Here is a 27747-nt window from a genome sequence, read left to right on the forward strand (position 1 = left end):
GTCCTGTTTTTCCCCCACTACTTTTACAGTTCGCTAGAGCAAGCTAGAGTCTTTTGATGAAAGGCTCAGGCTAGATGCCAGGCAGAGTTTCGCGAGGCTTCGGTTTCTGACCTTCCACCTGCTGTGTTCCTGGTGAGCTTCCAGACTCACGATGCTAGACAGCCCAGCCCAGCTTTCACAGGAAGGAAACGGCTGGATTCTATCACCACAGACAGACCTGGTTAAGAAACGGATAAAACGTTTTCCAAAATCAGCTGTGCTCTTCACTGTCCTAGCAGCGGTGTGTGATTCCTAGCTCCCACATGCTCACCATTCCAGCCAGCATGCCAAGAATCTCATTACGGTGGCTTTTAAAAGTTCTCTCTCTAGTTCTTTCTTTCTCTCTCTCTCTTTCTGGGGGAGTGGGGGTGTTACATACTATACAGGTATATCGTGTTCATGGAGGCCAGAGGACAACCTCGGGATTTAGCTTCAGGAACATCGTACACCTCCCGTGAGACAAGATCTCTCAATTGGTCTAGAGCTTACCAATAAGTTTAGGCTGGTTGGCCAGGGAACCCAGCGATCCCCCTGTCTCTGCTTTCCCTCTGCTTGGATTAGAAGCATATTCTATCAGGCCTGGTATTTTCACATGGGTTCTGGAGACTGAACTCAAGGTTTTAATGCTGGGGAGACAGACACTTTACTGGCTCAAGCTACCTTCCAAGCCCTCACTGTGGTTTAATGGGCATTTCCTTTTTCCCTGGCAGGTGCTGCACATCCTTAGCATCCCTAGCTAGACCCAGTCACCCTTTCCTTTGGGAGCATGGGGAGGATTTTTCTCAGATGGGTTGAGAGAACTGCAGCGAGCCATTAGTGATACTACCCAAAGACACCAGCTCTAACCACATAGTGTGGTCTGAGGGCAGCCCAGAGTCGGCAGAGTCATGGGTTCCATCTGTCTTTCCCAATAGCACGGAGGTCAGACTACAGGCAATCCACATGCTTCTCAGTGTGTTCCAGAGCCGTGGGGGAGGAGATCAGGCCCTCCTTCTGAGGGCACAGGGGAAGGGCACAGTGGTGGTAGGGACACAGATGGAATCTTCTAGAGGTCTGTCTCAATGAAGGAGAGAAGAGAGTACAGAGTAGATGCTCACTGTCTCTGGCTTTATTCTCTCCTGCTGGTCAGCACTCTTGCCATGAAGCCATGGTCTCCTAACAAAATCCAATGTCCTGACTACACCCATAACGCCCAAGAACTATTAGTGAAACATACCCCCTTCTTTTAGAATACTTGGCCTCACATATTTCATTATATCTGTACAATTTCCTGCCTTCCCAGCTGATAGAACCCAGGGATGTGTATGCTTACTAATATTATGAACACATATCCCTAAGTATTTCCTATGGTAAACTAAAGAGGAATTTCTTCTGATACCTTCAATTCTAAGTGCTTACCATATGATTATGCTCTAACCCTAATATACCATCTTAAATAGCAACCGTAGAGCTGCTATTTTGTGTCAGCTACCAACCTGTTCATAAAGGTGACCTGACTTAACTCTCTACACTGCCATGGGAAGATACTACTGTCCACACATAAAAGATGAAGAAGCAAAGACACGAGGCACTGTTAGATTAAGTATTTACCTAAATTCCTGTAGGAGGTAGACCAGAAAAAGAAGCCTATGTCGTTGAGACTCAGTGTCCACTTAGTGACAGAATGTTCCTGAACCCAGGTTCATGTGAGATGGAGAAACCGCCACACCTCCAGGTTCCCACCAAACTGTCCTGGAGAATACTCCTCCGCTTCGGACAAGTTCACTGGAGAACTTGCTGCTGAGCTGTGGCCTGACTTGACAGCTCCCTTAAAGGGGGTGCTGGAGCCTTGGCAAGGATCTGTTCCCTGACCCTGTGACTTCTTGGCCTCTGGCTAACCCCTGCTGTGTGAGATCCTGCATTTTGAAGAGTTGGGAGTGATTAACTCTGAGCAAGCTGCTCTGCTTTCATAAAGTTAAAAAAGAACAGCGTTTCCCCCTTGTTAATTAAATCGTGCACAGAGAAGATAAATGTGCAACCCACACTTGTATCTTCTAAAATATCAAAGGCCCCATTAGTGGGTCTTGTGTTCTGCCTCAGGCCTTTTCTCCCCCTTCCTGGTGGTAACAGAGATGTGGAGATGAAGGCCTTCAGAGAATTTACCAATATGAAATGATTTGGCCATTCATTTATTCATTTGTTACATTGAGGTGAATTAGAAAGAGGCAACCTGGATCAGTGCAAAATATTCCAGGGATTTCTACCTCAGTTACTCATTGACCTGGAAACATCAGAAATGATAGACGTGCATGTGTGTGTGTGTGTGTGTGTGTGTGTAACTGCTTTAGGTTACATTTACACTACTTCTTGACAAACCAGGGTCCCTTTAGTACCTGTGTTCTGTTGGTGAATGTTCCCTGACAGTTGGTGGCTTTATTTGCCAGACTCACAACAAAGGGGTCCTTCAGCTTCTCTGGGTGTGCTTCCTGAGATCTCTGCTTCTCCTAAACCTCACAAAGGTGTTATTGTAGCCTGCTTGCTGTGCTCCCAGCACCTGAGAGAGATCAAAGGTACTCAAGACCACAGGCTCACCCTCCTGACATAGCATTAAAGCTGATGATTAATCCTTTAGCCTAAAGGTCTCTTCCCAGCAGCAAGTACAAAGCAGGGTGGTGGAGGGGACTGTATTTCCCACCCAACGCAAGACAATAAAATGACATTTTATGACTGCCTTTCACTCTATCCAACGCAGCTGCCCATCAAATTTGTTAAAACCCCAACTGTTGTCCCATGTAAGCTATTTATGTTACTAGGACACTTTTATAGGAACATCATCATTATTTTTAAATATCTACGATGTGCATGTCATATTCACATTGGATAAAATGCAGATTATCCAAACACCGTATGGAACAGTCTTGCCTTTTGTATGATGGAGGAAGAACCTGAGGCTTAGAGAGGGTGAGTGGTTCACTCGGGTCACGGGGCCAAAAGAGATATAAGTAGATTTTACAACCTGCATCTGGTAACCAGCAAGCCTACAATCTCCCCATTCTGCACTGGGCATGTGATAAGCACTCATGATATCAAGCAGTATTGAAAAAGAGGAGCTCTGTAAACATACAGAGCTAGCTGTTTGTTCTTTGTTCCAGAAACTACCATTTTTGTGACATTGAGGAAAGCATTAGAGTTTTCTGTCTTATTTTCCTAATTTGGAAAAGTTTGATACTGTAGGGAAAGTCAGTAACACCCTGAAAAAAGAGTGTGGTAGTAAGGTAAGCTATGACATCAGCTCACATCCACAGGGGCTGACTGCTTCAATGAAGGGACAAATTCGGACGTGTCTGAGACTCAGACTTGAGAAGCTAGATAAGTAGTGTCCCACTGAAGACAGCAGTGATTGAAGTGAGTTTAAGTCATTTCAGCGAGGAAAAACTCGCAGCTTACACCCACATCAAGAGAAAGGAGAGCTGGCTCACTGTTCCACATTTCAGGCAGTAGAGCAGATTTAGCCTTTGTAGGTCTGTCCTTCCAGCACAGTGCTGCTGGAAGAGAGTGGGTGGGACTTCAAAAGCCAGTTAAGTGCAGTGTCAAGAGCTCCAGCTGAAGCCGTTTCTGAGGACCCTGAGCCACAATATTTTATTATAATTCCATCTCATCTATGAGGAGTCTATGCCGCCCTTTTGTTCCCAGAGTTTAGCAGCCAGGACAAAAGAGAAAGATCCAGTCAATATTACACAGAGCATTGAGTTGTGAAGAAAAGCTCAGTTTTTAATAGCTTTGCTCGCTCTTCGCAGAGACTTTGCCCTGTAGCCGACTGCACTCTGTTCATCTCCTCCTCCTCCTCTGGGAAAAATCCAAGGGGTCGTCCGTCTCAGTTTAACAGAGTAACGACTTTTAAATAAAAATATGGTAGAAATGGGTACTTATCGAAATGGAATGCTTTCAGACTCATGCATTTAAAAAAGATATAAATTTTAGGGCAGGCACTAAATTGTACTGCAATCTTGGAGAAAGCCTTCCCACTAATTCATGGAGAAAAATTAACAAAGTGAAAATTGCTTATCAGTGTTCTTTTGAAGTCATGATATGCAGCCGAATTCTATAGATCATCAGGACGCTCCCAGGGAGATGGATTTATATCAATGGAGGGAGAGCTCAGTGGCCAAGGAAAACAAATGGGCATTTCAGGGGAGATGTAGGTACCCACTAAGGAGAGATGTCTGGATGGCTTTCTCATCTTTGGGACCCAGGTGCACTCATGGAGTATGCTTTCATCTTTTTCCAACAAGTTGGCCTCTGGAAAAAGACCTGGCCAAACCTAAGTCAGGGTGGGAATGGGAGAGGGAGGAAGTGAAGGAGCCAATAGTTCAAGATTTTGCCCTGGGCTGCCGCCACTGTAGGTGATGGCCTTGCCTTTGTGGCACACTTACCCCCATGTGACAAGATGATGTTCCGCAGATGACAGCCAGCCGTGACGTCACTGGCTGTCCTTCACAGATGAGGCCATGACCTCTCACATCTGCTCCAATCACTCCTGTGAGAAAGTAAAACCAAACAAAATCTTCTTAAGAGAGAGAGAGACAGACAAGAAACCTAAAAACAAGCAAAAAGCACTTTTTTTTTTTTGGTGTTGTTGTTTTTTTTAAAAAAGGCCACATAAGAAGGAGAAGAATTCCATATGTAATCTCAAAGACTATAGAATAAGAAAACCAACCAAACGAACAAAAAAACTTCGCTTGCTATTCCTGGGCAAACTAGAAAGCATATTCTGTTCTTGCAGACTCTGTCCATGTATGGCATCTAACCTTGTCAGAATAATACCAACCATAATTATTTACATAAAAGGATCAGCCATGAAACATCTGTGCCCATTAAATCCCATTCTCAATGCTGTGCATGACATGGATCACTTGATATTAACACGGTCTAGCAGATATAATTAATGCCATAGACAGACGCCAAAGGAAAAGCAGATCTGCAGAGGCCAAGTGACATGTCCAAGGTCAAAGTGCTAGCAAGAAGCAAGTCCTTCTGGCTGGAATCCCGTTTAACTCATTGTATCCCAGTGCCAAGGAGGGCAAAAGCAAAGGAACAGGGTGATGTCTGAATCTTTTCGACATTCATGCCTCGGTTCTTATTTTTACTTACTCGCAAAGCTCCAAGTGTGAAAGGTGAGTTCTAAGAATGACATGCAGCAGGGAGCTTCCCAGCAACAAGAGAGGGTGTGGGGGAAGCGGTGTCCATACAGCTCCCTGGGTTCCAGGGTACTAGGAGAGCAAGACAGGTTGCTAACACAAAGAGAGTTAGTAAGAGTTGCTCCACATTCATTTACTCAAATATCCACCTAGAACCTTTGCTTCTTCTTTTTTTCTTTTTGTTGCAGCATGCTGTAGGAGCTAGTGACATGCAAATCTGCATGACTACAGTAGGAAGAGATGACAGATGAGCAGGGTAGGGCAGACCCTGGGATGCAGAGAGAACAGCTTGAGCTCATGCATTGCCTGCACTACCCTGCTCTCAATTTGCACTGCAGGACACTCACTCATTCATATCTCCTTTATGTGAGCTCCTTCCTCTGCCTGGAGCACTATGCTGCTATTCTTCAACCCCTCTCCCAGATCAACTCTTGGTTAGTCTTCAGTGAGTGCTACTTCCTCAGAAAGGATTTTTCTGATCTTCTAGAAACCTTGTCATCTTTCTGTCCAATAATCTCATGGACCTTGACTATGCCAGCACAAGATACTGGGAATTTTGAAATATCAAATTTCTCGATAAAGGTTGTAAGAAGTTAGCACTGTCTTACTCACATGCCTACAGTAGTTGCTAGCACAGACTGAGAGTAAACACACAATTAATTAGACAAGACCTTGCACTCCCATGCACACAGGCTGGTGAGGTAGAGAGATCTTTAAATGAAGAATTTCAACCCAGAAGGATAAGTCCCCATGCAGAAACCACAAGTCTCAAGTTCAGATTCTCCAAGACTTGCTAAGCGAAAGGCAGAATAGGGGATGTCACAACAGGCAACAAGTTCGCAGATATTGATGGACTCATTTGCTTGGCAAAGCGGGAAAGGAGGAACTGACTTGGGGGAGCAGTAACTTGCTCCAACATCTTTCCCAAGTCTACCTTCAGGCCCAGCTGCTCAGATGTCCAACAGCATGGGAAGTCTAGTTCTTCCAAAGACTCTGTCAATTCCACCAAGGAGGTAACTGAGGTCTTGAACCTATTTGCTTTCAGATCAAGCTTACTGTTCTGTTCTTTAAGATAGAGCTGTGCTTGTAGAATACAATGCATAGTCCCAGTCAAGATCAGCCCTTCCAGGAGATGTAGGGGCTAGAGGAAAGAAGATACCCTCATCCAAGCCAGGGCTCACATGGAAAATGCAGTTTTGTGGCTGTCAGATCTGTGGAAAAAGTCACAATGGCTCCCACACCTTCTTCACACCCAGACTACAGTAACTCAGCCCTCTTCCCCTGACTGGAAGACTAGCCTGCAGCTTCTTAGGTGCAGTATCTGGCTGACATGTCTGTGTATGAAATTCCTACTCAAGTACACAGTGCTGACATTTTCCAGTGAGTTTGGAGTTCCCGGTTTGGAACATTGGAACTTTGGAACAGGAAGAACCTCAAAATACGAGCAAATTTTAATTGTCTTTCTTGTATGACCTTGCTATGAGTGTGTTTTATTTTCTCTGTAAAACAAATTACTAATGTGCCTGGGACTATTACTATCCTCATTTTACAAATGAGGAGACTGAGGCTTAGGAAGGAAAGGAAACATCATCAGGGCACAGGGCTCTAAGAAGCAGGGCTGTGGTTTATACTAAGATAATATGACTCCCAAGTGTTGATTCTTTACCACGAAGACTCAGGTTTTTCTCCAAGGCCGGGGAGCCAATGTTTACTGTCTAAACATCTCAAAGTACTGGGATCTCAAAAGTATTGGTGTGAGATCCATGACAGAAAGGGGGCAGACAACTGTTGAGCTTTAGTGTAACAAAGAGCTCAGGGATTCCTGCCAATGGACCTCACTAACTGGTTCCATTTGTGGGAAGTGCAGGAATTCCAACATTACAAGGTCATTCCATTCTAAGTCTCAAAGATGAGGAAAGAAGAAATGGATGGAGTTTGACCTTGTGTCCCCTAGTTAGTAGTCACTATGGATTTATCTAAGCTTAGAATGTAACAACTAGGGAGTTAAAAGGAGAGAATAGTAGAATCTGGAAACAAACATCTGCTATGAAGTGAGAAAAATAATATAAAATCAGTGTGCTGCTGTTGAAACAGTATTTACAACACAGATGTCTAACCAGCAGTTGACTTGCTGCCGTCACCAACACCATCATCACATCCATCACTACTGCATCACCCTCATGTGAACTACCTCTAAAGAATCCACCGTATCTTCCGCTGCTTCACGCAAACATCAGATACCTAAGATAATCTGGGTCCATGGTAAGCTCTTTTCATACTCTGTATTTAATGTTCGCAAATTATTCATAATTGCAAAAAATTCTTTAAGTGGTAAATATGCTTTCTTTCCAGGGGAACAAAGAATCAGAGTGTTCAGCCTTTGGGGTCATACAGATACAAAAACCAGCGCCAACACTTAACATTGTTCTCTGGGGCTCTGAAGCCCATGATTTCTCATTGTTTTCTCATTTTCTGGTCTCAATTTAATTGTCATATATAAGGTAAATGATCTTGGAAATGTTGTGTACTGTGGAGCATACCGAGTGCCCTAGTCAACAACTTGAAAAATCCGAGTTTTAGTAACCCTCAATTCTGCCAAAAATTTGAATTTGTCCCCCTATTTCTGAAATGAGAGAATGGAACCAAATCATGGTTCTTCCTCAGCTGTTCTCAGTACATATTATACTCAGGTCTTCATCTAATAAACCTGCTGGAAACCTAAGAGCCAACTGTTCTTTCAGGATGCTTACTCTCTAGTCCTGAGACAGACACCAGCCATACTTGGTTAAAAGCAACAAGAAGTTGCTCTAACAAGTTTTCCACTGGAGAAGGTTCTTTATACAGTGGGTGCCATCATGAACTCAACAGTAGCATACCGGTAATGCACTCCGTGAGACCACATCAATCTGAACGCTGCCATTTTCCTTTTCCTGAGGCCTCGTAGAGCTGCCCCCAAGACAAGAGGTCCAACTACAATCAGGGAATAGCAAGTCATGGTGAGTGGGGAAGCCTTTTTCCTTTCTGAATCTCACAATCTGTAGTGAAACCTACAGGTCACACTCCTACACCAGGAAATTATTCATGGGATGAGACTCTGGCTAGCACAGCCTTCCACAATGCTGGGGTCTTTCATACAATGTGCGGTATCAGTTTATTCTGAATTCCTCAGAAAGTTTGCTGACCAGGAGAATAAGCAACTCAAGAAATAAGCACCGAGCAAAAAATAGTCACCTTTTAAACCAGGTGTGTCCTCTGAACCTTGCACAATGCCTAACAATTGGTGACTGCTCAGTTGATTTTTTTTTGTTATTAACAAACAAATATATTTTATGTTGTTTTGAAAAATAAATGTGAAGAAAATAAGCTTACTGATTCAAGGAACCAGCTCAGTGCCTCCCACTTAAGGACTCTCTCTCTTCTCAAAATTTGGCATAGTTCATATAAAGGAACATGGTTCAAATCAAAACTTAAAAGGAAAAGTGAGAACAAGGGGCAATTTTCTGCTGTACCTCCACACGCTGCTCCCGCACCCCATCCATCTTCCATGCGGACATTCGCTGAGCCCCTACCGTACTCACAAACAGAAAATCTAAAGACTTTGCAAATGTTATGATTTAAGAGTCCATTATCCTGTAATTTATCCTACCACAACTGCTTTGAAATTTTTATAGGGTCATATGGAAGAAAAACATCCCAAGTTTGAGCATTTGTGTTATAATTATGTCCCACTTTATAGCTATATAACAGTACTTTAGCGTTTGCAAGCACTCGCCAACACTGCATCCATTATTCCAGTTCGGTTTGAAAGAACTGAATTTCAGAGATGTGAAGTAATTCATCACACGCTGCTCAGAGGCAGAGGTAGGGCTCACACAAGGATTTACTGAGTCTCTGCGTCTCAAATGCTGGTATCTGGAAAGAGGATTCTCTTGACGAAACAACATCTAAGACCCTTCACAGAAAAAGACAAAAGGTGAATTTTGAACATGTCTTGGGACTTCATCACAACTCTTGATTCAGCCATTAGAAGGAATGAGCTGACTAAAAAGGTCAATCAAATGAGTTGTTTGACTAAGCTAGATGGCAAGTTGGCATTCGTGGGAAGACCATTCCGCACGGACCATCAGCCTCCTGTATAGAACATCTAGGGGCAACTGCAAGGTCCTGGATAGGTGAGAACTTAGCAAAGATGTTGTCTCTGCTCAAGGCCTAACTCTGGTCTACATTTGGACACACAATTCTATAATTTTGATTAATATTTATGCTATATAGAACCTAATGTAATGGGTTGACAAAATGGAGAAGTATTTAAAGATTCATTCATCCTGTGACTTTGGTTACAGCTCAAATCCTTTTTTTATGTCTCAGTTTTCACATATATGCAGTTAGAAAACACCTTCCTCATAGGATTGTTTATACATGCTAATATATTTAAAATGATTAGGCCAGTCCTATCTAGTAGCACAGTCTTTGTACACGAATATGTTCTGTGATGGAACTGTCCAGTTCAGCAATTAGCAAGCAGTTCCATATCGCTACTGAGCAACTGAAATATGGCTTGCAAAACTGAGCAACTAAATTTATATTTTATTCAATTTTAGTTAAGTTAAATTCAAATCCCCAAATAATACTAGTGATTTATCAGGTAGTACAGGTTAGCCCAAACTTCACACCATATGCATGTTTGTTGTTTCTTTTATCATTTTGTCATTGCAATAATTGTTATTTAGTTTGATGTATTTCCTAATACTTAGACTTCAATCCTGTTTATATGATTTTTGGGTAATGCTTTGAAATATAGATATGGAACCTTTTCCATTTTGGAAGACATTGATAATACAAATTTCCAAAAGTGTTGTGGAGATTGACAAGTCCAGATTGACAATGGTTCTGATCAAATGAGAGCCATGCAATCCAGGAGCTACATCAGTGCCTGAACAAACAGGATTCCCTGTTGTCTTTTTCACAGATCCTGGAGCACGTACCCTTTGCTCCCTTTGGTGATTTGAATGGAAAATTTCTCTTTCATTGAGCATTTCCTTACACTGCTCCCAGTGTCTAAATCTTTCTGGATCATGTTCCTCTGTGTCTGCTAAGCAGGCCAGCCAGGTAGGACATTTTCTGTGCCCCAAAGGCTGAGTCTGAGCCTCTATAATTGTATCTATTCTTTTCTTTTTCTGCAAAGCTGTCTTTCTCTGTGTTAGGAACACTTTGCAAATAGAAATTGTATAGCAACCTTGAAGTGATTATTACCACACTGGTCTACAAATATAGGGAATGGGAAAAGTTTTCCTTTAAGATTTATTTTATTTTTAATTGTTTGTGATAGAGACAGAGAAAGAAAGACATAGACACACACAAACACACACACACAGAGAGAGAGAGAGAGAGAGAGAGAGAGAGAGAGAGAGAGAGAGAGAGAGAGGAGAGAGAGAAGACTCCACAAGCATGCAGGTATGTGTGGAGGCCAAATCAGGGCAACAGTTCCCCTGGAGGTAGACTTACAGGCATGTGTTAGCAGCCTGATGTGTGTGCTAAGATATGAAGTCCTGTCTGTAAAAACTGCATATGCTCCTAACTGCTGATCTGTCCTTCTAACCTCAGAAAAATGTTTTGGATATAATTTTCTCAAGGTCATCACTATTAACAACAGAAGAGTTAGATGGCATATCCAGATACATCTGCCTCCCACCTAGTCTACTCCACGCTGATTCATAGTGCTTTTAAAACAAAAACAAAAAACCAGCCCATCTTTTTATTTTAGTTTCTTACAATGATAGTCCCAGAAGGCATAGTTGAATAAAGTGTCTTTCAGAATTGGCTGTCACCATGCTACTACACTAAGTCCACAGTGTTAACCTGGAGACGGATATATGCTGAGAAGCAGCTAAAAAGGTATCTATAGTCATAGTGTTTTTAAAGTATTCTTCAAAGTCTTGACTTTGAAAGAAGTGTGCTCTAGAATTCACCCAAGACAAATCCTAAACTATGTTTATCTTAAAAAAAGTTCTGTTCAAGTACATATGAGCAATGCAAAATGAATAGAGTAGATGTTATATGCATGTGTGTGTATATGTGTGTACACATATTAACAATAATAATTAAACAAGAGGTCATGAATTTGGGAGTGATGGGAACATGGAAGGTGTTGGAGGGGAAGAGGAAGGAAGGAACTAATATAGAAGTAATACTCATGTACAAAGTTCTCAAAAAGTACAGCTGAATTTTAAAAATCCCTATGATTTAAGTCTAAGGAGATTTCATACTCCTTGACAATGCCCTCAGAGTGTAGTAAATCTTATGGAGATAGCTGAGCCCCTTGGGTATAGTCATTAAGAAGAGAGAGAGCTCTGGGATTAGATGGCACAGTTTCAAGTCTTGCAAATGAGTGAAATCTTAAAAAACCTTCGTATGCCTCAGTTTCCCGAAGTGTCAGATTAAAAAGATGATAGTTAGTAGCCCGTGGGCTTCCGTGAAGGTTACATGAGTAGACAAAGCCTGGAACATGTTCCGCTACGCGTTCGTCTTCCTTCCTGCCATCACCACAGTGCTGAACTCCTAGCGCTGGAAACAGGGCTTGGCATGGCAGCTCAGACGCTACTCTAACCTGGTGTACACGTTGCCAGACTGACTCCATCTTTTGCAGGTGGACCAGACATCTGCTTCCTGTCCTTCATATACAGTTCATGACAGAAAAATTCAGAGGTGGGGGATATATCAGATATTGCCACAATTCAGGCTAATGTTGTAAACACGGGCATTAGTAAGAGTAACTCAAAAAGTTAATTCAAATGTGCAAAAGCCATAATTACCCAAAGCATCATATAAACTGCAATCCAATTTGTGATGGTGTTAATCATTTTTGTCTTACTGACAGACTCTTCCATAATTGGAACTAATGAGAAACCAATACGAAGTCCTAATGGCAGTTGAGGAAACAGAAAACCAAGAACAGACCCTCAGATAATTGGGTCTTATTCCTTTGTTCCTCCTCTCTACCCAGAGAGATCAAATCTCAAAGGCTGGCTAATGTGTAATAGCTTGGAAATGTGAGACTTAAATAACACTAGCAAAATCCCTAGTTAGGAAAAAGCAAAAGTTTGATTTCTTCCTAATATCAACAGGCCATCCAGACGACAGGTACCTCATCATCCATACCTTTATAAAAGACTTACAGGGGTCATGCACAGTAAAGTGTCATGTTGAAATCCAATCCTACTCAAATTAACTCGCAAAAATTACTTTTTAGTTTTTTTAATAAAAAAAATAAGAAAATTGACTTAAGTACCACAAATGTTTACTATGGAATATGACCTTAAGTAGACTCAAAACTGCAACTCGAAATCGTTCAGTTGATTGTTGACATCTTGCAAATGAACTGACTAACACAATTACTTATTGATCCCTAATAATAATCCAGACATCCAGTATCAAGTGCTAGAAAACTAAAGTTCGAAGTTCTTCCCTCTGTACTACAAGATTCCAATCTACTGGGTGTGGAAGGGACACCAGGAGATACTGACAAAACAGGGAGTCAATGAGCTAAGTCTCAGGGGAGGGTGGGACCTCCGAAATTGACCTCTCTCAGACAGCCAGAAGGTTTCCAGAGGCAAATGAGGTAGGAAGAAGTATACTAGGTTGTTAGGAGCTATTGGGGACTGTGGACCACCGGACCCTGAATTCCCTGTGAGTGGCTTGTTTTTGCTATGCTTGCAGCTGCTCTAAGCAGAACAACTTGTTTTCCTCTGCTCTGAGCAGCCTGCAGCTGCTCTGAGCATGAGACCCTGATGGCAGGCTGGTGGGGCTGCAGCTGAAAGATCCCGAGAGCTGGGCCGTGGTCAGAACCCTTTATAAGCTTCCCCTGAGAACAATAAACTCGGCACTCTTGTGACCCATGTCTCTGTGTGTCTCTGCCTATGTGGTTTTTACATTTCCAGCTAAGTTCTCAGCCCTGGAGTTACAGGCGCAGCCTCCACGTATCCATGTGCTTTGCACCAGTTAGCAAGGATAAATTTGAGGAAAGGGGGGCGTTTTGGATAGATCTTTGGAAAAGAGATATTAAGACAAGGCACAAATGAGAAGAGTGGTTGCTTGAGGAGTCTGCTGGGTTAGCAGCCAAAGCAGATGGGGCTTCACGCTGAAGAACTTGGCTGCTCATGGTCTGATGTCAGTCAGACCTAAACCCAATCCTCGGCTCTACCTCAGTTCGCTGCATTAACCTCTACAGGGAAACTCACCTCTTAGAGCCCCAGGTTTTTCAGCTACAGGCTAAGAATACTGCCTTCTACTTCATTCAGCCATTATTTTCAGTATTTGTGTTCAATGCTGTCTCACTATGTGCTGTACGCGCGTCCTGAGTGTTTTGGGCTGAAGGCACTGGAGAAAACTCAGAAGGACCTCTGAAGCAGGAGGAAAAGCCTTGTGTTTTCTGACCAAGACCCTGAGGCAGGTCATCAAGCCTCATCCTTTCCTTGAGGGAGAAAAGCTCTCAGAGAAGCCTCTCAACAGAGGACGCACAGAGCCCCCCCCCCCCCCACCCTTCAGTACTGCTGGGCCGTACTTCCTGCACTCTCCGACTTCCGGCTTTCTCTTTGTAAAACCTAGCCACTCAGTGAACCATTTCTTTGGGTCTTCCTGGCCAGGAGGGCGCTCATAGCACACCTGCTATCCCTCTTGTGCTACAAGGGCAGCTGACACCAGCCCCGGACTAGTAAAGGTAGTCTTCTTTCTTCCACATCATTATGTCCAGAGCCTCAGTCCTGGGCAAGCTCAACTAGGCTGTCACTATGTGTGAGACACTCAGCCTTGGACCTGTGACACGGGGCTATTAATTCTCTCTTCCAGGGAAAACAGACATTGGTTTTCTCTAGCAGAATTTCCCTTGCCAGTAGACAAATGGTTTTGTTTAAAAGATTATCTGCAGTTTCTCTTCCTGGAGATGGAAAAAGGAAGCAGTAGTCCTAACAAAGCAACCCAAGACACATCAGGAGGACCACAAGCGGGCATGGGAAGGCTTAGATTCCTCAGGACCCATGAGCTAAGGACACAGGGCTAACACAACAGAGAGAAAGACCATAATTAGCAGGTAAGTTTCCCTTTCTCTGACATCTGACTGCACCTCCTTGCTTGGTATGTATTTTGGTTCCCTTGCAAACTTCTCGAGGTTTTGTGGGGTTAGTTGAACATTGACAGGCCAAAGCTTGGAATTCAGTCTAAGAGCCAAAGGCAGGCCCCATTTCTACGAGGCCAGGAGTTCCCCTGGAGAGTGTCAAGGGCCCCGCTACACCTAGACTGATTAATCACGCCTGGCCCCAAGCTTCAAACAATAAAGGGACTGAAAGGAAAAACAGATCCCTGAGGCTGGGTTTTATTTAATTCTATCCCTATTTCCCCATCCCAGGAGACTAGGAGTGGGAGTGTAAGGTGACCCCTCACCCACAGAGTCAGGCTGCAGGGCGGGGAATGAAGGGACATGTTGGGCCAGCAGACTTGACTAGGAGAAAGGCCCAAGGTTGTACCACAGTGAAGGACATGTGGCTAAAAGAGCTTTAAAAAAAAAAAAAAGAATAAAAGCTTAGGTAAATAAACAGTACAGAAAAAGGGAGAAAAAGGAGAATTACAGGGTCTCCAAAGGAAAGTACTGGCATATCTCAAGAACTGCCGGGAGAAGATAGACTCCAAGATTTGGCCATTCCAGAAGGTTCTGCTCCTGTACCTGTCTGATCTGATGCCCATCTTCTCTCCTTGTCCTACATCCTCCCTGGCTCCACAGGCAATGGGGACCAGTCAAAGGGGTCACTGGTTTGAGGGAGAGACTTCCAGTGTCGTTTTGGGCATAAGTGCTTTTCCTCAGCCTGGTCTCTGGAGAGTGGAGGGGGAGATGTAAAATGAAAAGTAGAAGAGACTGAGAGAGGGCTGGTTCTGACAGAAGGGCACTGGTTCCTGGTGGGCCCTATGCCCCGATGACTGTCTTTCCTTGTCTGTCCAGAAGCTTCAACTCCACACCCATTTGCTGAGCTCGGTTTCAGGGAAACAATGCTCTCAGAAGTATAACTACTGTCTTCTAGAAGCTTCCACCACCTGGGAGCCCCACACTCCTATCTCTGCATAGGTAGACTGGGAGTGCCTTCAAGAGCCTCTCAAAGCAGCCTTCTTGGAGCAGCAGCTAACTTGTACCTGCCATGTGATCCTTGGACAGCATTTCTGAGGTCCTCTCCCCTCAGACCTTAGGATATTCACCTTCTTTGCAACCCTTAGGGATGCTGTTGCAATGGTGTCTGTTGTACATGGCTTCTGGACCCACATTTCTCTTCAGTACATGCTGCATACCCATCTGCTTTTTCCCTCATCTTGGGCTGGTTCTCCTACTAAATTTGGTATTTCTCTCAGAAATCAGTGTTAGTTTCTATTCCTACTATGCAAGACTGATAAGCTTGAGTTATCCACAAAGGGAGTTAGTATGTGCAGAATCCCCTTTATAAGTGATGAAAATTTTAAATGATTAAAAAGATAACACTCTTAACCCCTTCTCCTGACACATAAGGCAAACTTAGAAGGTGACCAGGTCAGTCCAATTTCCTTGCCCTTGGGAACAAGACTCCTCACGTATCTATCATGGGCTAGAGAGACAAGATGGAGCACTTGCCACAGGGCCCTTAACTACTGGTCCCAGAGGAGAGGCTGTGCTATTAGTGGGAATCACCCCCTAAACTAGCCCAGGCTTTTCCTCATCCATATCCTACCCTCTTCCCTACCTGTAGTATGGTAGTAGGACCAACTGTGGCAGGCCAACAGGTATAACTTCTTAATTTTGAGAAGCATTTTACTTTTTATATGTACGGGTGCTATGCCTGCAGATAATTTTATGTGTCAAATGTCTGCTACGGGCAGAGGCCAGAAGATGGGGTCAGACTCCCTGGAACCGGATCTGCATGTTTGTGAGCTGCCATGTGGCGCTAAAAGTTGAAGCCAGAGCCTCAGAAAGAGCAAGTACAGATCTTAACCACCGACCCATCTCCAGCCCATCCAGTAATCCGTAGCAATTTCGGGTTAGCATGCCTCTGTTTTGTTGATCTACAAATTCTTTACATACTCTTGATATAAGTCCTATGCTGCAGGAACTAAAAATACGTGAGGCTTGCATTTTTACTCATTTTAATGAAAATTCTTAATTTTAATGTAGCCTAAATTACAAACCTTCCCTTTATGGTTACACTGATTCTACTGTCCTATTAAGAATATTTGCCAATCTAAGATCATCTATTATTTAAAACCTTTGTATTTTACACTTCCTACTTAGATATATAATCTATATGGAATTTATTTTTATGTTAGAAATGAGTAAAGTGACAAAATTAATTTTTCCATTTGATAGCCAATTATCACTATTTCATTTAATAACACACCCTAGTCACAGCTCTGCAGGGCCAACACTGTAGCTAACAAACTGCCCATGCAAGGATGTTTGGTTCTAGATGCTCTGATTACCCTACTCTCAAGTAGTCTGTAGAAGTTTTGGTATTTGTCAGTTGTATGTTTACTTTTAAGGTTGTCTTATCAATGTCTCTTTCCATGTAAGATTTAAATGACTTCCAATCTCCAATTCTTACACATGTATTTACTACAATCTGAACTGGACCGCACTGAATCTACAGAACACAGAGAAGAACTGTCAGATTTACCACTGAGTCTTCCGATATTTCCTTATGACATCAAAACACTCACTAATGCTTTAGCGCTTCTCACATCCATGTCTTTCATATCATAATTTTTGTATCTGATAATACTGGAAATCATGCTATTGACAATGCGTTACTTTCTAAGCAAATGTTTCTGACTATAGATGTGAAATTGAATTTTATTTTCTTTTGCAGTAGCAATCCTGTTAAAATAACATCTTGTTAAATTTTAATACTTTATAGAATCCATTGATTTTTTAAACACATAGAATTGTATATGAAGTCAACTTTATTTCTTTCTAAAATTTGTATTTTAAATTTATTTTTAACCTGTTACATTGGTTAGGAGACATAATGGGAGGGGCAACATGTTCAGAATAGTATATGCCTTATGATTTTTGTGTAGATATCCTTATTCAGAATAAAGAAGTTCTGTTTTTACTTTGTCAAGACATTTTTTTTTGTCATGAATATGTACTGTTTGGTCAAAAGCATCATTTATACAACTATTAATATATCATAAAATTTTCTTTTATCCTTTTAGTAAGGAATTACATTAGCTGAATTTTCAAAGGTGCAATAGTTCTAAACATGTTGTGAAAACTTTTGGACATTATGTCTTCAAATACAGCTTCCACTTTACCTCTATCCTCTCATCCTGGGGGTCTAACTCTGCGGCTGCTAGTGTTTTGCCTATCTCCATATCTCATGCTTCTCTGTGTGGTTCATGTGTTTTCCAGCCTTCTGTATATTATGTTGCAGTGTGAACAACCTGTTCTCTGATCTATGTTTTGTTTCATTTACTGTTTTTGTATGCTGCAGTGTGTGTTTTCTTTATTCTATTTAATTCTCTTAAGATTTGAAAATTTTTCATTACAAAATAATTATGTCATTTCCCCCTTCCTTTTCCTCCTTCCAGCCTCTCTCACGATCCCTCCCCATGTCTTCCCCCTCACTCCTCTTAAATTCATGGCTTATTTTATTATTGTATTATATGTATATATGAGGATATATACATATAAACTGTGGAGTCTATTTAATGTTGCTTGTAGCATGTATGATATTTATATAGATTAATATATATATGTATATGTACATATATTTATTTATTTCAGGGCTGGCAGGAGATAACTAATCAGAGGGCTCATTCCTAGACCAGTTCCTTCCCTCCCAGAAGCCATTAGGTGCCCCTAATTCTTTTTTCTCTCCATTCTGCATTGTCCGTTATAAAATTCCCATTTCTTCACATAGCTCCCAGCTCTCTGCTGAACCTTCCACATTCCTCTTACCTTTCTAGACTACGTTAATTATAGATATTCCGATTTCTACTTTACCATGCCTATTTCTGCCAATATCTTGCCTAAGTCTGAATTTGGAAAATCCTTATATGCTGTATTATTATGTAATTTTCATTGAATGCACAAAATACATATGAAAACTTTTTATGTATGTTGAGTCTCTGTCTTGTCCTCTAGAAAGGATAGGATTTTGCTTATTGAATTGTGTCAAAGTGGGGACAGATGAACTGAATTAAATCAGGGGTTGAGCCGATTCGGAGGTAAACTTCAGCCTTTGAAACTTGTTGCTGACTAGTCTGCCTTTACCCCTGGTACCACCTAAACGCCTACAGAGTTGTTTTTTTTTTTTTTTTTTTTTTTTTTTTGGTTTTTCGAGACAGGGTTTCTCTGTGGCTTTGGAGCCTGTCCTGGAACTAGCTAGCTCTGTAGACCAGGCTGGTCTCGAACTCACAGATCCGCCTGCCTCTGCCTCCCGAGTGCTGGGATTAAAGGCGTGCGCCACCATCGCCCGGCTACGCCTACAGAGTTTTAAGCATTTTTTTTCTTTCTCCTGATGCATACATTCAACTTTTTATCCTACAGTTGCAGCCTACCTGATGGGTATTTGGTTTCTCAACCTCTGACTGCAGGTTGCCAACCACCAAATAATGAAGGTAGAAATGTTAAGCTCAGCTCTAGGCTCTTCTCTGACCTTGGTCCCTTAAGTCCTTTACCAAGTAGATCTTTAAGCCTTCTAACAGTGTGTGTAACACACACACACATGCACATGCATGCAGCATTAGCTCTATCTGTGTATATATGGATTATCATGCAGCTTTTTGATTCAAAGGTACTGGAGGATAGTCTAATCTTGTCAGAAATGAAATAATAATTTTTCCAATGGATAAATAAAAATACTTTATAAAAATACTTCATATTTGTGATCATCATTATTCCAATAATAATATCTTAAGAATGGGGAAATTTTACCATAAAATGTATATATGTAAAAACCTGACCCTTCATCTTCGTTCGTCTTCTGACCTATGAAAAGCTAGACTTAACAAAGCAGCCTATGGAGTCACAATGCTGGTAATGTTAGGCCTAAGATTTAAACCATCCTCTGCTTACTTCTATCTAAGACAATCATGCTATCGTTCCTGCTGCAAGGAAGAATCTCTGTAGTCCTTCTGACCCTGATGATGGTCACAACTACTCTTTAGTCTCCTTTAAAAAAACCTTAACTCTTCCCTCAAGATACTGTCTTAGTTCTAGCCTTCAATATCTCCTATACGGTGCTCGCTGCTTCTCTATTCACCCCCCTGCCTTCCAGCTATCTGTTTAAAAGCTATTATCTCAAAAATAAAAACCCTTTAAATTTACGTGTATATACTTAAAAAAAATAGTTCCTCATCTTTATCCCAGCACACTTCCACATCTACATCCACATTTAGCAGCACAGGTGTTATGAAATAGCTCAATGGGTCTGTGCTTCTGGGTAGCAGGGCAGACTGTCTCACCCCTGCTTCTCTCTTAGCCTTCCTCCTCACCAAACTACCTTATCTTATTAATCTCTTTTACTTACGTTTAGGTGCAAATACAACACCATTGTTTTTTCAAAGGCCAAGATGAACCGAGACCCAACAAGGCCTCCTGCATACTTTTTCTGAAAATCCTCATAGCAACACCTCTGTTATAGGCACTTTTCCTTTCCTTGCAGTGAAAGAAGTGGATTCATGTATATTCACATCTTTGGTGTCCAGCACAGCACTCTGTGCTTACAAAGGACTAGCGCCTAGTGACAACATGCCTTCCTGGAAGACAACCCCATGTTTTATCTAAATTGCTAAGCCCAAGAATGATCCTTGGATACTCCTATAGTGTGTAGAGTCTGCAGAAAGCATTTTCTCAGTTTCTGAAAGTTTCTTTCTTTCTTTCTTTCTTTCTTTCTTTCTTTCTTTCTTTCTTTCTTTCTTTCTTTCGCTATTTTAACTTTAAGAATCAGAACTCAGTTTTAAGGGAATTCACTCTCTGGGTATCTCTACCAAAGACAACAGATGGGAAGAAAGCTGGACTTGGAGTCACTCTGACATGTTTGGGGCTGTCATTGTTATCACTTTCTGTAAAGCATGGCATAAAAAAACATATAAAATAGAAAGATAATTTTATATATTTAGTTTAGTAATAGTCAAACAGAAGCACACAGAAGAATAAAAAAAAGCATCCAAAATCTTAAATAATTCTTCTTTAATCAATGGATCTGTGCTAAGTACGTGTCAAATTCCCTATCATCTTTCAAGACCCATTGCAACAGTTAGTGTTAAACAAACCCTTTATGCACACACACATGTGTATGTATATAAAATATATGAAGCCTTTCCATACATAAAGCCTTTACTGAATATGACAACTAATAACTAATCCCAGTACTAAGAGAACTAAGGTAGAATTGTAACCTGGACTATGGAGTGAGTTCCAGGATAACCTGGAGTTAGATCCTGTTTCAAAACAGACAAACCAAGATGCATATGAAGTCAAATTACATAACAGTGTCTCAATAACACCCCGATGACTTGCCAGGACTGGGAGAGGGGAAAGTACACTTGTCAGCATGGCCCTGAACTGCTCCCAATCTGCCTCTGGAACTCTGATCTCTATAGCTCTATAGGAAGGAATTCCTTATAGATGTCCAAGGACGGTGCTTGTATGTCCCAGCCCCACTTCTGTATGGGCTCTCATATTGTTCTCTGTCCAGAACCCTCTACCTTCTACTCATTTCTCTGGACAAAACATCCTTTGGCCTAAGTTCAATTCAAATGATACTCAGTCCTTCCTACCTCCCAGAGGGGCCAGGATGGCTAGTATGAGGCAGTCACATGGGAATGGTGGCCAAGAGCAAGCACTGAGTGGGTATACATCATACATATGGCCTCCTCAGCACATTTCTGTCACACAATAATTCATCAACAAGTCACAGCACTTTGTGTATTTTAGAACTTAGCTCACATGTCTCAATTATTTTGGATTATTGTATTTGCACCTTAAATGGTCCAGTATTTAGCATGCTGCTCAGAAAACTCATTCATGCATGTATATATTCATTCACTTGCTGAAGTCATTCCTGGGTTTAAGAGAAGAGTATAAACAAATAACATTGCCCAGAAGAGGCTCACAGTGCAAGTGGGGGGAGGCAGCAGGAATGTCATTGTGTATTTAGGTGTTTAAATATTATTGTCTATGTGTTATACTTAGGGATGGGGATATATACAAGTAGAAAGAATTATTGGGCCATATGTATTAGTCTGAGCAATAATATTACATCACAACATAGCAGACAGTATATATTACCTCCTTTGAAGAGTTATATTATTTGGGGATATTTGATAGATTTCACAGCATCCAATTGTGTGGGTTTTTCTTTACAAGTTTCAGCTGTGAGAGCCCTGTTTATAGAAGGTGTGGGAAGTTTTCACTCATCTTAACAACACGGGTAGGAGATAGCACTGCAGGCCTTCACGGTGCGGAGTCTTTGGCTGACACACTTTCCACTTCCTAAGCGAAATTCAGTGCAGGAACCAGTAACAATATGGATCAACAGCATAACACATCCTCTTAAGACAAAAGAGGAGAGGATTTGAGTTTACATAAAACCTCCAGTCTTCGGGCTTTTGAATAGATTTTAAAAATCAAATACAGATAAGTTGGTTAACATGGGCTTGTTTGAAGCTGTGTACTTGGTAGTACCGCAGTCAGGCACACCAGAGCCACCAGGCTGTTATCAATGAGGAAGTATGGAGATTACATAAGTGCAACAGACAGAAGACCCCTGCGTGGTCCACCTCAGAAACACAGATGTTAAATGCAATCTTCCTGTTTCCTGGTATAATTGTTGCCCTTTCAAGATGTACACAACTTTTAAGGTGATCAGCTGCAGCTGGAACCACCTCCCACTGCCTTTTAAAGTGCCCAGGTGAAGACTATCAGATCCATATGGGGTTGATAAATGAGGATAACAGCCCCAATTCCACCATCGATCAGAAGCTAGGCTGAACAGTGGCCTGTGTTTTAAATGACTTGGATGTTATTTTAATTATGTTTCTGTTCCTAACCAAATTACTAACACAGACAACTAAAAGAAGATAGATTTATTTTGTCTCTTGGTTTTATGGGGTTTAGTCTATTGTTGCAGGGAGGCCATGGTCGGGGGAGAGCCGTTCAGTTCTCATTGTGGTGGGCCAGGAAGACAGGAAGCAGCCAGACATAATATGCCCCTGAGGACCAAACCCAGTCAGCGATCATTTCGAGCTAGGCCTCATCTCACCCAGTTTCCAGGCCCTCGTCATTAGCACCTCTAGAGACTATGGTTTCAAAATCTGAACCTGGAGAGGCATTCTATATTCAAATATAACAGGTGACCAGATATACAATCAAGTGTAGAAAATGTTATAATAAGTAAATAAAGTTAGAAATCAGATAAGCTCCTATGAGTTGTTCTGGATTTAAGTAAAAATATACCCTCTCTATCTCTCTCTTTCTCTTATCCATATTGCTCATTTACTGTGACTAATTGGGAGTTATCTAAATAACTGATTTCTCAGGCTGTTCCCCCAGGCATTTTCCAGTCTCTGTCTCCAGTAAACAGTAATTTCCAAGTAAAACAGGAGCACAGGGAAGTCATGGGAGGGGGTAATTTGTCACTGTCACCAACAAAATGAAGATGGCAACGTTAAGTTTGAGTCCAGACATCCTAATGATTCTGCAAAGCTAGTCACCAGCTCACACGAGAGCAACGATGAATTATCTCTACTTCTTCTGTTTGGATTTGAAGAACTCTAAGAGATAACAAGGTGAGGAGCTAAAGGGTGAGGAAAAAGGGACCGAAAAAAGTTCCTCCCCCAAAAGACGATGGTGGGGACAGAGGCAGGAATGGAGGTGGTGAGGATCAGCTCTGCCCACACTGGACTGTTGAGAGATGGAGGTGGGAGACAGGAATACCCAGTATCCTTGCAAGGCACCATCCTGCAGACCAGGCTAGAGTGCTGCCATGTCAGGCACTAATCACTGGCTGAGATGGTCACCTCATTCAGAGCCTAGCAGATCTGCCACTTCACACAAGAGCAGTTTGTTATAAGCTTAAAATGAGATGGCATTTTTCTTTTCGTTTTAACCATGACTTTCGGGCTCCTTGCTAGTATTAGAATGGGAGGCCCAGAGCAGTTAAGCTCAATGCAGGGATATGACCCCAGGCCTTGGCTGCATGGTACAAACTCAGGCTGTCTTCTAGACTGGTTCATTCTGTTGTCTCTCAGGCACAATGGAAGCCTGCCATGCTGAAACAATCCTTATCTACACCTGCTGTGGGATAATGCTTTCATATCCTGTAAAGATTTATCACTCATATTGGCTTAATAAAATGCTGATTGGCCAGTAGCCAGGCAGGAAGTATAGGTGGTACAACCAAACTAAGAATTCTGGGAAGAAGAAAGACAGAGATGCAGTCACCAGCCAGATGCAGAAGAAGCAAGATAAGAAAGTCTCACTGAGAAAAAGTATCAAGTCACGTGGCTAAGGATAGATAAGAATTATGGGTTGATTTAAGTTGTAAGAGCTAGTTAGTAATAAGCCTGAGCTAATAGGCCAAACAATTTATAATTAATATAAGTCTCTTGTGTTTCATTGGGACTGCAGGTCTGCTGGACCAGGCAGGACAGGAACTTCAGTCTGCATACACCAGACCTTTTTTTTTTTTCCCCAGACCCTTGGCATATGCTGCTCCTGCTTCTTGATGTGCAGATTCCAATCTTCATCTTAGGTGATGCTCTAACTTATTCCAGGCAAGCCAGTGAATTCACCCCCTCTCCTCTCCTACCCCTCCATCACTTCTCAGAGAAGTGGCATGTGGCCTTTGCATGCAGTTCTGCCTTCTACACTGCATGTCCACTTAATCACTAACATCTCTATAAGGTAGCGACTGTTGTTCCTATTTCACAGGTGGCAAAAACAAGGCATACAATACCAAATGCTTCCCCTATGGGGCCAACACCTGCGTGTGACTCGGGACTTGGGTAGTTGTGAGCCTTTTACTACTCTGCTGTGTTACCTCTAAACTTCCAGTTTTCACTTGTTTCAGAGTCAGGTTCTTCTATTAGATGCACAGTAGAGCACACAAAATGGCCAACACCGTGGAAAGGAGAGTGCAGTTGAGTGATAGAACTCAAGTCTAGAGGTTTCTCTATATTACAACAAACTCCCTGAGCTTGTTACAAGGTACTAATGCAGGATGGGGAATTTCAAAAGCTATTTTCTCTTTGATCAGATACTGTCTTCACAATAGAGTATCTACTCACATATCTGAATGCATAGTTAAGAGAAAAGTGAGAACAGAAAATGAGGCAGGCCTACTAAGAGATCCTAAGGAAGTGGCCAGCAGTCCACATAGGCTGCTGTAGGGCAGTTAGTAGAGATGTGTTTTTTCCCACCATTAGCTGCTGGTTTGTACTAAAGCAAAGAGTGTTCCAGGGGCAGCATGGAGAGTATGCGCTGGGTTTCTGTACTATGAGAAATGACTAGCGGCACAAGTGTGGTCTTAAAGACCAGGCCCCAAAGAGAGCGGTAGTCCCTAACGAGTGGGTGTCAAACCAGTCTGGACAATCATGTGTTCTTCTTAGTTTCATCACTAAGCTCAGCAATGGCAAACAGCAGCTCTTCTTTCCAGCCACAGACCCACAAGTGAAATGCTAACTTTAGCCCTCTAGATACGGCTCTGCCCAGAGAGCATGCAAGGTGCTAGGGCTGAGGACAAGGTAAGAGGTGTGCTGTAAACAAACACAGGCTCTGGCTACAGCTGCTCACTCACGTCAGGTCAAGATACTCCACTTGATGTGCTGGGCACAGCTTGCTCCATGTTTGACGCAAAAATTGTGGCAAGACAGATGTGAAGACATGGCAGGGCACACAGATGGGGCTTGTCTGGAAGGAAGCACTCCTGGTCCCCTAGCTTTGGCGAGTTCATTTGCTTCCTGAAGTATCAATTTTCTCAGCTACTAAAAGGAAACCACTCTTCCTTGTTCCTGGGATGGTGGTTTGAAGACGGCAAGATACTATACAAATAAAACTAGCATGAATATTAACACAATGAATTCTATTGTTCCCTCTACTCGATTTCTAGACTTGTCTAGCAAACCTCATAGGATGGAATCTGGGCTGTGGGGCTGCTTAGAATGCCTCTATCAAACTCACTTCCTTGTTTCCAACTTTAACTTTCTCTTCCATAAATGGACCTAGAAATGCACCTGTTCCAAAGAAAGATAACTGGAGTACTGCCCTGTTTGGGGCACTGGTGTAAACTGGTCTAAGCATGGGCTAAGGCAAGTCAAGGCATGGGCATACCATGACACATATGTATTCATAAGCTATCCACCAGAAGGGAAACGCACAAGATCCAGAAGAGGAGGATAGCCTGGGCAGAGGACCGAACAGTACCATGTGTTAAAACATTACAATGATTATCCTTTACTTCACAGCTGATATCCACTTGAGTAAGTACATACCATGTTTGTCTTTCTGGGTCTGGGTTACCTCACTCAGGAGGATTTTCTCTAGTTCCATCCATTTGCCTTCAAATTTCCTGGTGTCACTGTTTTTAACAGCTTAGTAATATTCTACTGTGTAAATGTGCCACATTCTTTATCCATCCTTTAGATGAGGGGCATCAAGACTGAGTAAAGGATAACTGTGCTATAATCCACAGACCCAGAGAGGTAACAAGGAGGGCCCAATAGGGGAATGCATGGATCGGGCAAGGGAAGAAGAGACCTCCTGGGTAAACTGGGGGAAGGTGGGGATGGGAACTAGAGGGAGTACTAAAACAGGTAACTGGAAATGGGGACATTTCAGGGTCAGGCAGAAAACCTGTGCAAGGGAAACTCCGATGAATCTACAAAGATGACCCAGTTAAGACTCCTAACAATAGTGGATAGGTAGCCTGAACTTGCCCTCTCTTGTGATCAGCTTGGTGACTACCCCAATTGTCACCAGAGGGCCTTCATCCAGTAACGGATGGAAACAGATGCAAAGACACACAGACAAACATTAGCCTAAGCCTGGGGAATCCTGCTGAAGAAAGGGAGAAGGATTATAGAAGCTAGAGGGGTCAAGGGCATCACAAGAAAACCCACAGAATCAACTAAGATGGCTCACAGGAACTCACAGAGTCTGAAGCAACAACCATGGAGCCTCCATGTGACCGACCTAGGACCTCTACATATGTGTGACAGCTTTGTAGCTTGATCTTCTTGTGGGAAGACAATGGGAATCAGCCTGGCCCTGATGCTTTGGCTAGCTTTTGGGAACATATTCCTCATACTGGATTGCCTTGCCCAGCCTTAATACAAGGGGAAGTGCTTAGTCTCACTGCAACTTGGTATGCCATGCTTTGTTGATACCCATAAAAGCCTGACCCTTCCTGAACAGAAGAAGAGGAGAAATGGATTGAAGGCAAAGGAGAAGCGGGATGGAATGGGAAGAGAAGAGGAGGGGAACAAATGCGGTTGGGATACAAGTAAATTAATTACAATGAGCAAGTTAATAAACCTTGATTTTCTTGAGCACTGAATGCAGAAAACAATGGTAGCTTAGAGTGGTTTCAAGATGACAGCAGTGAGTGTTAAAGACCCGGACCAAACACTTGGCACAGAGTGTGTGTTTCAACGAGTTGTAGATGAAATAAAAGAAAGTAGGCTGAGCTCTTCAAAGGAAGCTGTCCACTGTGGGTTTTGATTGTTGACAGCTTTGTAGGAGGCATATTAGAGCTTTGCAGATTTCATCAACAAAACAAAAAACTTATTCATGTTTAGCTTCGAAAAACGAATTTACCTATTTCATGGCCAGCCGTGACACAGCCTGCAGGCATTACCTAGGAGCTACGGCAAGGAATGGAAGAAGACACCAAGGCCCATTCGTTTTTCCTAACTGGAAACACTGTTACATAATGGAACAGAGCCCTGGCTGCCCTGCCAAGCTGAACAAGAAAACACAGATTTTTCGATCAAGCTTTGACAGTAATTTTCTGGTTTTCTCAGTTTTGGTTTTCTCATCTGCAAATGAGAGAATTTAGTACAGGAACTCTTTGGGTAGCCTTTGTGTTCCCAAACCGTATGCTAACTCATTATCCAAAGAGGAGTATGTGTATACCACACTGCAAACACTATGATGTCACGGCAGGGGCATGGCTTCGCATGCTGAATTATGCGGCACCAGACTTAAAGAGGGGTGAGCTGGAGGAACTGGCTGCAACCAGGAGGCCTGGATCCCTCTCAGCTTCCAGTCTATAGGTAAGAGATTGGTCACCTGACTCGGGCCACTCCTCTGCAGCTCTCCAAGAAAGCCCTGGAGTCTGAGAACAGAAATTCCAAAATTTTCCACCCCATCGTCTCCTGTGCCCCTCTATTGTCTATGTGTTTGCCACCCTCATACAGCCGCTGATCTTCAGCAGCAGTGATTCTCATTAAATCCAACCTCAGCTTAAAACCACAGTCCTGAAATCATATTAACGCATTCTTCCTTCTGCTTCTGATC

The 27747-nt window shown here is 42.4% G+C and overlaps 1 protein-coding gene across 2 annotated transcripts in view; it reads right to left on the bottom strand.

Moving 5' to 3' along the window:
• The window catches only part of Fggy (FGGY carbohydrate kinase domain containing), a 369568-nt gene that overhangs the window by 152295 nt on the left and 189526 nt on the right, over nucleotides 1–27747 (bottom strand). For both annotated transcript variants that reach the window (XM_057785384.1, XM_057785385.1), the window contains exon 8: nucleotides 4452–4555. In XM_057785384.1, coding sequence (XP_057641367.1) covers nucleotides 4452–4555 — 104 coding nt within the window. The remainder of the gene's footprint in view (nucleotides 1–4451; nucleotides 4556–27747) is intronic.

This window comes from Chionomys nivalis, chromosome 11 (assembly GCF_950005125.1).
Source record: "Chionomys nivalis chromosome 11, mChiNiv1.1, whole genome shotgun sequence".
NCBI classification, from domain to species: domain Eukaryota; kingdom Metazoa; phylum Chordata; class Mammalia; order Rodentia; family Cricetidae; genus Chionomys; species Chionomys nivalis.